Genomic DNA, 14,142 nt, shown 5'->3' with positions numbered 1-14,142 from the left:
AGACCTGAAGAGAACGCTCTACATGCGAAAGACACCTGCATTTAGGATGGCCTTCTCATTACACGCTACCACTACCAGGAGCTCAAAGGCCTAAGGACCCCACATGTAAGTAGAACATTTACCGGTGAAGTTGACGCGGCGCAGGTACCGCAGCAGCTCGGCGCCGCTGGCGGGGCGCATGGCGTCGCACAGCCCCGGCGCGCCGCACACCGCCGCGTGCATGTCCCTGCGACCAATGGGGTAGTGGTTAGAGCCTGGCTGCTATGCTGAAGGTCCTGGGTTCGATACCCGGCTGGGCCAGAAATTTGGTTATAGACAGATATTTGTGCTCGGGTCTATGTATTAGATTAGAATCTATCTATGTATTTGTGTAGGTATTACATCTGCCCGATACCAATATTACAGTCTCTTCCTAGTTTGCGGTCTTTTTCCCGAAAAAAGCTGTCTATAAACAATGATGTAACTCGACGGAGAATCGATCCTGAGTCTCCACGGCCCATTAGTCAGTGTACTACAATAAAAGGATTTATTTTAAAGCTATTTACAGATGTTGGATGCAATTGACGATTCAACAGTCATGATTTCCCGAAAATCCGCGCTTATTGTAGAGGCAATCGCATGTTTAAAAACAGTCACGTTTGTTATTAACAACAGGGAACGTAAATAATGGATTTGGGAATTTTATTTCAAATCATTTATTTATTCTTCCCTTTAGAAAAGTACATATCTATTTTATGAGCCTTATTTTATGGTTACACCGTAATCCTAATCAAACAAAGTAAATTACTTGCGCCTCCCAATCTAGATTAAGTAGGCAAGTACTGAGAAGTTTGCTAGTTATTCGTCATTTATTATCCGGCGCGAGGTAATTACCTCAGGGTAATAGGAATGGCGAAAGTTTTAACTCACTATTCTGAAACATAAATTGCTAGTTGATACAAAAAAAACTAAGTTTTTTAATTAAAAAGTTATTTATATTTTTAAAAATATGTAATCGCCTAGTAAATGGATATAAATAAGATTTCTTTATGAGTTAAGTCACAAAAATCGTGTAAGTAGTTGAGTAAATTAATGTTTTGTTTTCAGTATCATAACCATAACACTCATTACCATTTAGTTGCTACTTCAATGTAGCTTCTACAACTTTGAAAATTCTTAGAATAAGAATAAGTTTGGTGGTCGCTTGTTGCCATTTGGAAACACGCCAGCCGACACATTCAAGCACATCACTTCAAGCAAAACTTCTATATTAGTAGGTAAATGTAATAAATAGATTATGATGTGTATTAATTATCTCCGAGCTAAGTGGAGCTTATTAGTAATGTAAGCCAGTTTCTGTGAAAGCAAAATTTAATTACTCGTATGAGAGAACCTTCGTCCTAAGTGCCGTATTTATTAATTACTGGGAATAGTTAATTGAATTGTTTTGTGTTTGTGTTTCGACACCTTGCTTTGTTTTGTTGGTATCACTAGCCAAACTACTTTCAAATAAGGTAGAGTTTTATCATTTATCATTCGTCTGAAATCACTGAAATCATTTTTCAACCCTATCAGCTTAAACAGCCTGAGGTACAACGCCGCAGATATACTCACTAGCTCGATGCTGACACTCCCCACAGTGAGTACAATACGGCGTCGTCAACACACACACTCCCGATCTTTCACGTTTGAACCCTTCCTTAACAAGCAAGCTACATTGAGGGACTTCCCTTAGTTCATAACGCCTGCACCGTTAGAGCTACATTCGAACAGAAAGTATTCCATTTGGGATAGCGTCCACTGTATACTTTACAATCGTAAAGAAATTGACTTCTTCAAAGGCCTGTAATAAGACGGCTGTTTAAACGTACGTACTTTCTTTGAAGGCCATAAACTGAACCGTTTCTTGAATAAACGTCCTTTTATTTGCTAAATAAATACGGTTGGGATAATATTGTGAAGGTATTCTCTTTAGCCTTTGGCTTTAAAATTCCTGAAATATTTACTCCCGAGTTATTATTTTTTACGACCCAGTAACCGTTTATGGTCCCTCGATGAAAACAGTCATTATTTTGACGTGTGTGTGTTTGTAGCATCAAGTGGATCGGTTCAATAAGAGCCTCATAATGTATTTTTTTCATTGGAGAGTTCATTTGGGCGAAAATCTATTTAGGTAGCAATTTCAATTTATTAATAAATATTACCTAAGTTTATATTCGTAGAATGACTGTTTATACTTGGAGAAGTTATAATTATGTTTATATCTCGTCTCTAACTTCGTGTTTGATCTGATAAGTTTTCAATTTCCCTTCAGTTTAAATTGTTTTGATTGGGAAATAACAAAGTTTCATAATAAAAGCTCGTGATGGTATCAGTCCACTTGTTTCGTAATAGCAACGAAACGAATGGAAGCACGGGCAGACAGAGACAGCCTTATATTAAACAACCTTCACATTCCTGTATTCAGATCACCTCCACAGGGAAGTTAGCCTCATTTACCTTAGCCTCAATTTCTCCATAGTCGGTGATCTAACCGACCAGGGATTGGTTCATCAATTATACGTCATCTCCATATAAAATTCTTGGCATTCAAAAGATGTGTCAAAAGTCAACCACTAATAACTGATGCTCTAACCGACTATACAGAAATTTGCATGGCATTACAGGGTGTAGAAAAACTTGTAAGAATAGAATTTATAAGTAGAAATACTTACTAATAGTTTTACCGAATACAAAATTAAGTAATTAATAAAATTGTAATTGGTCGTTTCAAACGAGTATAATACGCCGACCATGGCAGGAGTCTCCGAGCACGAGGGACATAGCTCGATGCCCCGGGGCGGCGAGTCACTTACAAGACTCCTCAAAGCAATTAGTTTACTTACTAGCATACAGTTTGCTAACTACCTAATGTAATAAATGTATAACTTTACAGTTCCCTGAGTGTAACTTCACCTGCAGATCTGAATAATCACTATACAGCAATTTATTTAGAAACAACAAGTGGATTTAGAAGATTTATTCACAAAAAAATCAAATTGAAATTTGTGTATATTTTCCGTTACGATGTAATAGATTTTTTGCTCGCGAATTTCAGCGACGGGTTTGTGTAAGAAACTCGTCATCAAATTCATGATATCTGAATGTCAATCTAAATGTGGTTAAAATATTGATTATTCGACTAACAACGTGTAACAAAGAGGTTTCAAAGTTGTATACACAACACATACCTTATTTTGTACAGGGTGGTAATTAGTCTGTCTAGCTTTGAATAATTATAGCAATGTATCACTCATTTATTTCACTAAAGTACCGTGCCTGTAGTACTGAACTATACGACATGAACCCTGCAAAGAGAACCCATCAGCAGATACCCCGATGGCTCAGTGAGCGGGTCTGAATGGCGCACTGATTAGTCTCTTCACGGCGACGGAGGGCCGTGAATGGCCGCCGCTCGCTACGCCGACAGCGACAATTGGCGCGGCACAATCTCACGAGCTCTGATTGGCTACTCTGCGTCTTCAAAAGACGTACAGGATCGTGAAATGTAATACTTTAAATTCTTCCGCATTTGCAGGTTGAATATGTTCAGTTTTTTTATGAAGTTCCCTAAAATATTACACGAATCGCTAGATATTATGTCATCTTATATAGGTAGTTAGATTTAAAAAGTTTGATTGTACTGTATTTAGGTACTCCAAAGTTACGGCAATAGGCGTTTTTCTCAATAGGCCATTATTTTATTCCCACCTTTGTAGCATTGTCAGCCTATAGGACCTATACTTAGGTACGATTTTCTCTCGTTTTTCGTTGAAGTTCTCATTAGTCACTGTCAAAATGTTAAAAGAATGACAGTTGTAAAGGCACCGCCGGGAAAAATATGGCCCACCGGAAATGAACGAGCAAATGAAAAGTAAAAAATACAGCAGTTAAAGTGATATACGCAGCGCCCCGTGATGGATGCTGCGCTTGATGCCACCGCGCGGGCTTCACTAGCTATAGCACTGGGGGGGTCACTGTCTACATTGACGAACGAACGAAAAAGAATTCTCACGCAATCGGCACGCTTAATACAACGAGATAAAGCCGTGATTAGCGGATCCAATTGCGTGATAATTCGCGTTCGTTCGTTCGTATTTTATAGAGTGACCCCCCTGGCAAGAAAAACCCCTGGCAGTATACTGTTAGATAAAAGTACTCTACTCAAAAAACCTAAACCGATAAAACAGTGTGTTAAAAATAAGCGAGTAGCGGTTTTAAGCAACAACGACTTGCTGGATGAGTGGTTTATGTTTTATTTTTGTAAAAAGATTGTTTCCCGCACAAGGGATTGTGGCCTTTTATAAAAGGATCTGTGGTTTTACGATACAAATTTTATTTTATAATTAATTCAATCTTTAAAAGCAGGTAGGTACTTTACGTTTGACCTAGAAGTATATTTCCCACACAACAGAGTCAACGCAACGGATAAAGTTTTAATGACCATATCAGATCTGTGAAGCACCAACTTGTTATTACTTTATTTTATAACCTATTTATTAGTAATGTTTAACGAGTGCACTGCAATGTTAATGTTTTTCTTTTGTTTTTTCCTAAATGAGTATCTAAGGTTGGAGCATTCATGATGTTTATATTTAATCCACGAACTGTGAATTTTTGTACCTGGTTATCTGTCTGCGAGTACGTAAGTATAACTTGTTTTATGTGGGTACAGAAAGATAAAGAAAACCGTAGCTAATAAGCGTAGGTGAAGTCTTTTCTAAACCCAGCCTTGACTAGATTCTGGAGTTGAGTAAAGCCGCGCCCTCTGATGGATTCTAGAGAAGCTAAGAAATGAGGAAAATATCCACCAATAACACAGTTCTATAAGAAAATGTACCCTTTGTTACGGAGAGTATTAACATATCGTCGCTATACTACAAAAAGCAGTTAATTCGAAATGGAACAGTACGATACTACTTCTATTTTCGCGCTCCGTGAAAATCCTGAAAAAAGCTATAGCGATGATATTATACTGATTTAAGTAGGTACATAAGTACCTAATTTCTATCGATTCCCGCGTACACGACAAGCTACGAAGAGAGACAAGAGAAATGGTGGTTCAACCTTTCTGTAGTAGGTATTTGTACCGCCTTAGCTCTCTCGGAGATCTTTTGTGTGTGCACAGCCTAAGAACACAGGCTTTAGAAAGTGCGTGAAAGAAGCCTCATCAGTGGAACGTGGCAAGAGCTGGGAATTTTTGAAATACTCAGTTTTTTAACTGCAAAGCCACCGCCGCTTATATTCTTTTGCTACGAGGTGAATATTTACTAAGTTAAGGTGATGAAGTTCTTTTTTTTTGCACTCCCATACAATTTACTCCCTGTACCTCCTGTAGGTTGACTGGTAGAAAATGCTTTTAGCATTAAGTCCACCTAATTGTACATAATTACTTTTGTATATTGTGCAATGAAGAATAAATAAATAAATAAATAAATAAATGATAATGCAGGTTTGGTACCTAAATAATAAACAATCAAAGCTATGGTTGGTATATATAGGTACTATTTAATTTCCGTGTGGAACCGTAGTTACTTCCTGATTCCATGATAGATGGCTATAAATAAAGTTTTCGTCAATGAAAACAAGATTTAAGACTCTTTTTTGTATATTCCCATTTGAAATCGCTTTGTTTTATAGCAAGGGATACTTCACCTGGTTAGGGGGCCATTTCACTGCTTACTAAAATAAGGTTACGACCTCAAATGAACATGAAACTGTTGACAGTAAAACCTGAGTTCGGAAAAGGCTTCAGCATAAAAGGGGTGGCGCTAGTGGCTCGTCAGCAACCGCGGTGTTATTGTTCGGAGGTTTCGAGTGTGAGTGTGAGAGCTCTCGAACAGTTTGCTAAATAAATGAAAATTTCATTTGAATAAATGTTCGATTTTGCAACTTTGTGGAGAGATGCCGCGTGTACGATGAGGAAATTCATTTGTATTTTTAGCAATGAGAAGTTATGAACCACGTTAACTTTAGATTGAACTACCTACTTACATATATTATTTATAAGTTTATGATAGCATCACATGGTGGATGCCTACTATTTATGAATCATGTATGTAATCTATTGTCGTCTACTTCTAGTGCGCTGGACGTAGTATACAAAATAAAGTTGATGCGTCACTAAGAAAGGCATCATATACCATATCCTATCCTATATTCTCCGTGGGGGTGTAAATACCTGCACTTGGCTCTGTCAAATCGAACCCTTGTACATGATCTTCTATAATATGTTATACTATGGTATAGGAGATGAAGCACAGTGGTAAAATTTTATATCTTTATAAGGGTTCGATATGAGCTGCAAACAACTCACCGTATAGCATAAGCGAAGGCCATGACAGCGTCCGACACGAACTGCAGCTGCGCCTCGAACTCCGTATTGTCCGCTGACAGCCGCTCGTCGCCGCTGCACGCGCGCGTCAGACCCGCGTTGTACGGCGTGCGCGCGCTGCCGGGCAGGCGGCATGAGAAGTGGTCTTCCCAGAACTCTGGAATAGGGGGGGTGGTTAGCTCTCTGAATTCTGGAATAGATAAACGCTTCTCTGGCTGGTTAAGGAACTCATAGTGGTAGAGTAGAGATGGAGGCAAATGAAATGAGGCTTGAAGGAGGTTATACAATTGCATTCCTTTAGTGTCCATTGTCCTGCTTAACTTTGATTGGATGGCAACATACAAACAACAACTGTTGATATGCTAGTATAGCGCCAGGATTTTCCATAATGCTAGCTAGACCTGAGAATTGCGGTGGTAGGTAATTCAGGAGGAAAATATTTTTGATTATTAGTTCAGTTAATGAACGACGTTTAGACGACCGAATGGCGTAGTGGTTAGTGACCCTGACTACTGAGTCGATCTCTGCCGAGCCGACCCTGACTACGTATCTAAAGCTATCTGTGTTTAAAAAATCTTTTTAAACACAGATATTTGTTCTCGGGTCTTGGATGTGCCCATAAAATGGCAATAGGCCCGCCCCCTATTACATTCGGACTAACATAACACTCTGGCGAAAAGTGGGTGCAGCAATGCACCTCTGTCTACCCCACAAGGGAGTACATTAGTACAAGGTGTGAGTGCGTGTTTTTTTTTTCAGTTAATGAATGTCCTGAAGGCAGGCTGCCGGCCACAGAATTGCGTACAACCACACAAACAACAACACACCATTGCGTGCACAAGTACTGTAAATCTTTACACCATTGACTTATATATGAAATCATTGCTTTACACTATTTTTTTATTGATGAAAAATTTACCTACCTACGTGTTCCTATTCCTATTATATACCTAAAAGGAAAGCTACACATTATCCGAAAACTGGTGATGGGTTCGTGTTGCAGGGCATTATGTAGTGGATGCAAACTGCACAGTCCATTACTCGGAGACGCATGGCGGCATTACGAGGTACTTTTAAATAATAAATGGCCTCAAAACTGGAACAAAACACGGTTTCCAGTGCATTGCCGGCGAGTAAATATGTCTACCAATGTGTGCCATGGCGTAAACGGTGTTAATGCATCGTGTTTAGCCCCTCTAACTCTAGCTAAACTTATGTCACGGCACTATGTTTATGGTGTTCTAAATTATTTCAGACCACACAACACATAGTAAAAAAACTTGACTGATAAGGTATACATAAAGTTTATTTGCTTTTTGATTTCATTAATCCGCCTGTGAAAGCAAATATGTGTCGTAAATGAGAACTCATTTATCAATTAATTAATGTGAACGGATTCTGCGTTAATTAATTTCATCATGTTTCTAACGGAAATAAGAGTTTTCATTTCAATTCTACGAAAGTATATTTAATATTAGATGCTAAGTAATATTATTAATTTATTATTGTAGAATAGTTAAGATTAGAACCGTGTGTCTATATATACTCTCAATCTCTCTCACTAGTGAGTGCCTACGATACATTTTCTTGCTAGCAAAAGGAAAGACATATCGTATTGAATAACTAGATATCACACACCTTCAGGAAGTCTTCAGAATTTCTAATATTTGCATAATATTTTAAGTGAAAAGCTCATCAGCAAGGCTTTAGATGTCTCCTTTGAGCCACCGCGGGCTCTAGCGAGGTACCGGCGATGACGCGATGAGACGCCGACTCAAAGACTCAAACACTTTCATTACGCTCGAATATCTGTACCTACTCGGATCTCTGGTTGTTGCTATGATGTTGAAAAGAAATAGTAGGTACCAAGTAGGTGCGTTTTATTAATTAATAAAAACAACAAAACAATCATTTATTTTATTATTCAAATAATAGGTATAATAAAAAATAAGCATGGGAAAGAATCCAATGAATCAATATTTCTTTATTTAGCTTGTTTGTGTTTATGTTTCTTAGAAATTCGACATAGCAAGTTTCCTTTCAATCTTACTAATTAATCAGGGAAAATGTTTTAACGAAGAAATTCTTTAATTAATTTTAAGGATTCGCAGTCGAATACAAACATTACTGAGATATTTTTATAAAGTAGTAGCTAATATTATTATTTTGTCATAGACCATCAGGATCGCATTGCTTAGCAAAATATCATTCGGTGACCTGTGACACTTCCGTAGACAAACTCTTTCCTAACTAAGCAACTAGGAATCCATAGCTCACTAACAAACCAAAAACTTCATTCCATCTTAAAAAAACTACAAAATGTACAACCAAACTACCAGGAGCGCATAACTCACCAACAAACCACGGGTTCCTTTTATTATTATGCACGTTCAAGCCCAGGAAGTACTCTCTGAACCCCTTGACCTCGTTGGCCTGGGGCTGCACGCTGATGGTGCCCTCCACGGCGGGCTCGTTGCCGTCGCACACCAGGGCTCGTGCTGACCAGCCGTCGGAGCCCACCCAGCTGAAGGTCCTCGTGGCGTCGGCGCGCTGGACGGCTCGCATCACGCCTGCCACTTCTTGGTCGGAGCCGAACACGATTACGCCTGTAACAATGGTGTTTAGCTTTAGATAGATAGATAGATAATTCTTTATTGCAGAAATTGCACAGGGAAATGTTCAACATAGACGTTACAAATGGCGGCCGTATACTAAAAGTAATTCCTTCCAGACTACCTCGGAGGAGAGAAATTATACAAGAAAAGGGGAAAGTCCAAAAAATACAAACAGAACATAATTATATAAGGCAAGGGATTACAAATGTATATACCTAAGTAATAATTAGAATCTTTATATTTTTTTAAATTACGATCGTCAATCCGTAGTCATCCAGTGCTGGATATGGGCCTCACCCGTGGAGCACATAACATGTCTAATAAAGTCGTTGGGCCGCTTTATTTATTATTTACTCACACTACCTATTTCCTACCTCGGAGTAAACACAATATATTACGTGACTTTTTATGATATCCAAGTTTGAGTCATTCGGAGTGGTAATTAGATGCTATTAGCATTATATTTGCCTTTGTCCTGTGTCTGAATTTCATGCGGAATATTCCACATACAGGTAGTCAAATAAATGATAGACACAAATAAGATATTTCGATGTAAAATATTTGTTTTGGTATTTATGTACGGTAGCTGTTGCCCGCTGGCCATTATTTACTACAAACAACAATAGGTTGGCAGTATTGTAGAGGAATCTATGTACCACATCTATCAAATACCTAATTGATAGAAATAAGGCTAACATAGCTATTTAGTACCTTATTCTCATAGATTGTTCCATAATTTATATTTGCACTGACCAGAATAAAAAAATCGCACCTAGAAATGTATCGGAGATTTCATTTTCTATTTCCAACTTTTAGAATGTATTGCTTTGCACTAAACAATACGGAGTTTAACAAATTGGCTCCGCTGGAGCCGGGATGGAACCTGCTCCGGGATGTTGAGCAATTCATCCCTTACAGCGGTAGTGGGCTTAACAGATTACCCACGCCGGGGGGCTATTCTCAGCTCACTCCCGCGCCACACTCGAGATTACTCCGCGGATTTGTTCGCAAATTGCACCGGCGGTTACGAGAATAGCGCGCCGCCGCTCAAAACCTCCGAGAATACAAATTGTGCTATCGCTTCGTGTTTACTGAAAGATTACGACTTAATAGTTTCCCATTAACTGCTGGAGCCGGCATTAGATGAAACTAATTTAGGCCGAGAGAAGCGTAATGAATAATTAACTTATTCGTAAAACGCTAGGTATTTATTAGCTGAATGTAAAAGTGAAGGCTGACGCCGTAAATTCTTGCGAATGTTTCGTCTCGTTTTCATATTTAATCACTGACGTAGCGGGCGGTGACGAGGAGAGATCCTCCTGACAGCGCCATGTTTCCAGAAAAATAAAATACGATTCCATTTTTCCTAAATCGGATCTGCAAAATTAATGATCCATTTGTGAAATGTTCCAACTTGGGTGAAAACTGTCGATTTTATTTTCCATCCTATGTTCTACCGTCATTTATATCCAGTTGTACCATTAAACTCCCCAGGTTTTATTCAATAAATTAGGTTTTTCCCAGTATTCTCTCAGACTCTAAGCGAGCATACACTTTATCTTTTGCGGTTTTCTTCAAGTTCAGAGAAGTTTTTAGATCTTGCGGTCTTTAGCAAATTAAGGTTAAGGTTGAAACTTCTAAAAATTAAGATTTCTAATCTTAACAGTCACCTTGGAAAAACGTATATAATATAATATTATTTTATACATTTTCCCCGCTCCCTGTGGACTCATTTGTAGGAATGTACATAAAAGTTGGATTGTTTATATGTTTGTTCTGAAGTACGCGGCTCACATCGCCTGGATCGTTACAAAGGAAACTTTTCTAACAAGACCTGAAACTTTGCTCAGGTTTGGAAGACCTATCTCACGTTTCATGGTAGGACAAGTCTTAGTATGGAACAGAAAATATACATAATAAAATTACAATGTTATAATGAATCAATATTTGATGGTTCAATGTTGCACCTTTTGTAAAATGTATAAAGTTATGGTAATATATTTTGGTTTTGTCCTTCCAGAAAACTAAGGATCATAATAAATAATATCTAAAAACAAATATTAAACAATTGGACCTTTAAACCCAGCATATCCCCATCACCCCCGCCTGCGTGGCCTGCCGAGGCCTGGTCACAAAAATCATCAGCACTAAATAAGGTCGGTGTCGATAAAATGAGTCCCCCCTCTTCCTCACCCCCCCGCGTGTCGGATTCAATTTGCGCGTCCACCGCGGCGGGAAATTGTCTCCGCTCGCAGCTGCTATCACCGCCAAGCAGCCGACAAGATACATCCAATAGGAGAAGCCGATAATTCACTCTGTGAACTGATTTAATGGAATAGATGCGTTCATTGCACACGCACCGTGATCACGTGATCAGGCGGCGCGCTGATTGGCTGCGGGCGAATGTGTGTGAGCGTCATGGTGTTGTTTTGTATGGTCAATGGAAACGTCGGTTTGGAATGTATATCGAGAAGACCTACAAATCCATAGAAAAAAAACAACACAGACTCGGATGTTTCACGTGTAGTATTGTAAATTAAGTATTGGAAACTTGTACCTCTATACAATTTTATTGAGGCGAGGTGATGTGGTGGCGCCTGTTCACTGTTATTGTATTTGCCATTTCATTACACAAAGTACGTACTTATTTTAAATCTCTGCCATTCGCGGCAACCACCACACCAGTCGAACGATAAAACGAGTGAAAAGGCCGCACTCGAAAGAGTTATAGAGTTAATCTGGGCGGTTCGCGGCCGCGAGTGTTATGAACGCAATCGAATGGTCGCGCAATAACTCTCGATCTTCACAGAGTGTCGTTTATTTCGCCTAAATAAACACATTCACGCCCTTTATAGCCAATAGAATACAAGTGCGGGTGAAAGTGGCCGACAAACAGTCGCTGAACGCTGCTCCTGAACTCCATTATTGAAGATGTTTGAGCATTTGTGAGGAAATTGAATGGTCATTGCTGGTGATCCATGAATACTTTATCGGGTGGGGTCACCATAGGGAATAAAATAATAATTAAAAAAATTAAAAAACCGACTTCAAAAAACCACTAAAATGTAAGAAATAATTTAAGGTTTACACAAATTCTACTCGTATGAGACAGTACAAATATACCTAAGCAGGAACTGTTCTTTTTTGATGTTTATTTTATTTATTTATTCAAAAAGGAACACCAGCAGCTTAAACAACTTACATTAATAAATCATTTCTTAAAATTCTAATTTTGTTGTAAAAGCCTATTAAAGGTGTACACAACATTCGTAAAATATCTATGACAACCTAAATAAAAATCTATATAAAATCAACAATGTTGACATTAAATAAAATAAAAGGTTTATCTAAGTACTACGTATACAGAGATCACAGTAAGAACACAAATATTTATACTTTCAAACTAAACAATAAACTAAAAAAACAAACAATAAGGTAAGTATTAAGAACATAATTTTATGCATTGAATTTTATTCTTGAAACAATTATAGGAATCGTGAAAAATGTCAAGTTTATCATTATCCAATTTGTTACTATAAATGTTATGTAGATCACATAGCTTATTTATTGGTGAATGTGAGCCTAAGTTTGTACGCGGTTTGGGTCCACACATTAGTTTTTTGATTGGGTACCTCGGGTATTTGAAGGGGATTGGAAAGGAAATACTCTCAAGAAGATCAGGACAGTCTATAAGATTATTGACAATTTTATAAAGAAATAAAAGGTCATGGGTCTCTCGCCTATTGCGTAATGATTTCATTTTAAAAAATGTTAAGCGGTGATCATAAGGAGATTTATGAGACACATTTGGGGAAATAAAGGCAAGATGACGGGTAAAGGCTCTCTGTATAGATTCGATACGATGTGAGTTGACTGCATAAGAAGGACTCCAGGCAGAGGAAGCAAATTCGAGATGACTACGAACTAGGGAATTAAACAGGATAATCTTAGTGTCAGCTCTAAAGCCTTTACTTTGACGTTTTATAAAACCTAACATTTGCGCTGCTTTTTTAATTATTGAATCTATATGAGAGGAAAATTGTAATTTAGAGTCAATTATTATTCCCAGGTCACGAATCTCATTGACCTCTGTGACTGCATTACTGCCGACAAGGTAATCGAAGGAATGTGGAACTTTTTTACGTGTGAACTTAATGTGAAAACATTTTTGAGCGTTAATCAACATACAATTAGTATCACACCATTTTAAAATATTATTAAGATCGTTTTGAAGAAGCCAGTTATCGTCGGAAGAAGTTATGGTACGGTAAATTTTTAAATCATCGGCAAACATTGAGTATTTACTATATTGAATGTGATGGGTCAGATCGTTTATAAAAGCAAGGAAGAGAATTGGACCCAAATGAGAACCTTGAGGCACACCGGACTCAGCAAAGAAGAATTTAGATTGAAAACCATTGATTGAGACAAATTGTTCCCTTTTATCTAAGTATGAAGTTAGCCACTTTATCAATGAATCATTTACACCAATTATTTCAAGTTTTTTGAGAAGCAGGGAGTGACAAACTTTGTCAAATGCACTAGTAAAGTCGATATAAATTGCGTCAACTTGCAGACCAGCATCGACTTTATGGGACAATTCACTAATGTAACTAACCAGATTTGTTTCGACTGAGCGACCTTTCCTAAAACCATGTTGTGATTCACTTAACGCATGATCTAGATTTTTTGTAAGAATTGGACAAACGATGGCTTCAAATAATTTAGCAAAACAGGACAGGATAGAAATAGGTCTGTAGTTTGTTATTAAGGTGATATCACCTTTTTTATGTATCGGAGTGATTCTAGCCCTTTTCCACTCTGTCGGAAAACTACCATCTTGTAACGACTTATTAAAGATAATGCACAATGGGAGGGCTAAGGCTATAGCGCAACGTTTTACTAACAACGGATGAATGCCGTCCGGACCTGCTGATTGAGATGCATTAAGTTTATTTATATGTTTAATTATTACTCTTTCGGTTATTCCGTAGTTAATATTGGTAGTTGTAGGGGCGGTGAGGTTACTGTTATTAGTACTGGCAGAAGATGAATTATTTTTGTTGTAGATGTTAGAAAAATGAGTGGCAAAAAGATTAGATATGTCTGATGTGTTGTTACCAATTAGGTTATTGAGATGCATCACTGTAGGTATAGTCGAATCTCCTTTACGCT

At 38.0% G+C, this 14,142-nt stretch overlaps 1 protein-coding gene across 1 annotated transcript in view; it reads right to left on the bottom strand.

Moving 5' to 3' along the window:
* Positions 1 to 14,142, bottom strand: part of LOC105393477 (metabotropic glutamate receptor 2) — a 124,490-nt gene that overhangs the window by 28,515 nt on the left and 81,833 nt on the right. The window contains exons 6-8 of the mRNA XM_048622582.1: positions 8,707 to 8,958; positions 6,335 to 6,509; positions 123 to 226 (exon numbers count right to left, since the gene is read on the bottom strand). Of these exons, the coding sequence (XP_048478539.1) occupies positions 123 to 226; positions 6,335 to 6,509; positions 8,707 to 8,958 (531 nt within the window). The remainder of the gene's footprint in view (positions 1 to 122; positions 227 to 6,334; positions 6,510 to 8,706; positions 8,959 to 14,142) is intronic.

The sequence above is a fragment of the Plutella xylostella genome, chromosome 8 (genome assembly GCF_932276165.1).
Source record: "Plutella xylostella chromosome 8, ilPluXylo3.1, whole genome shotgun sequence".
Lineage (NCBI taxonomy): Eukaryota > Metazoa > Arthropoda > Insecta > Lepidoptera > Plutellidae > Plutella > Plutella xylostella.
This window is presented reverse-complemented; position numbering and strand designations above follow the sequence as displayed.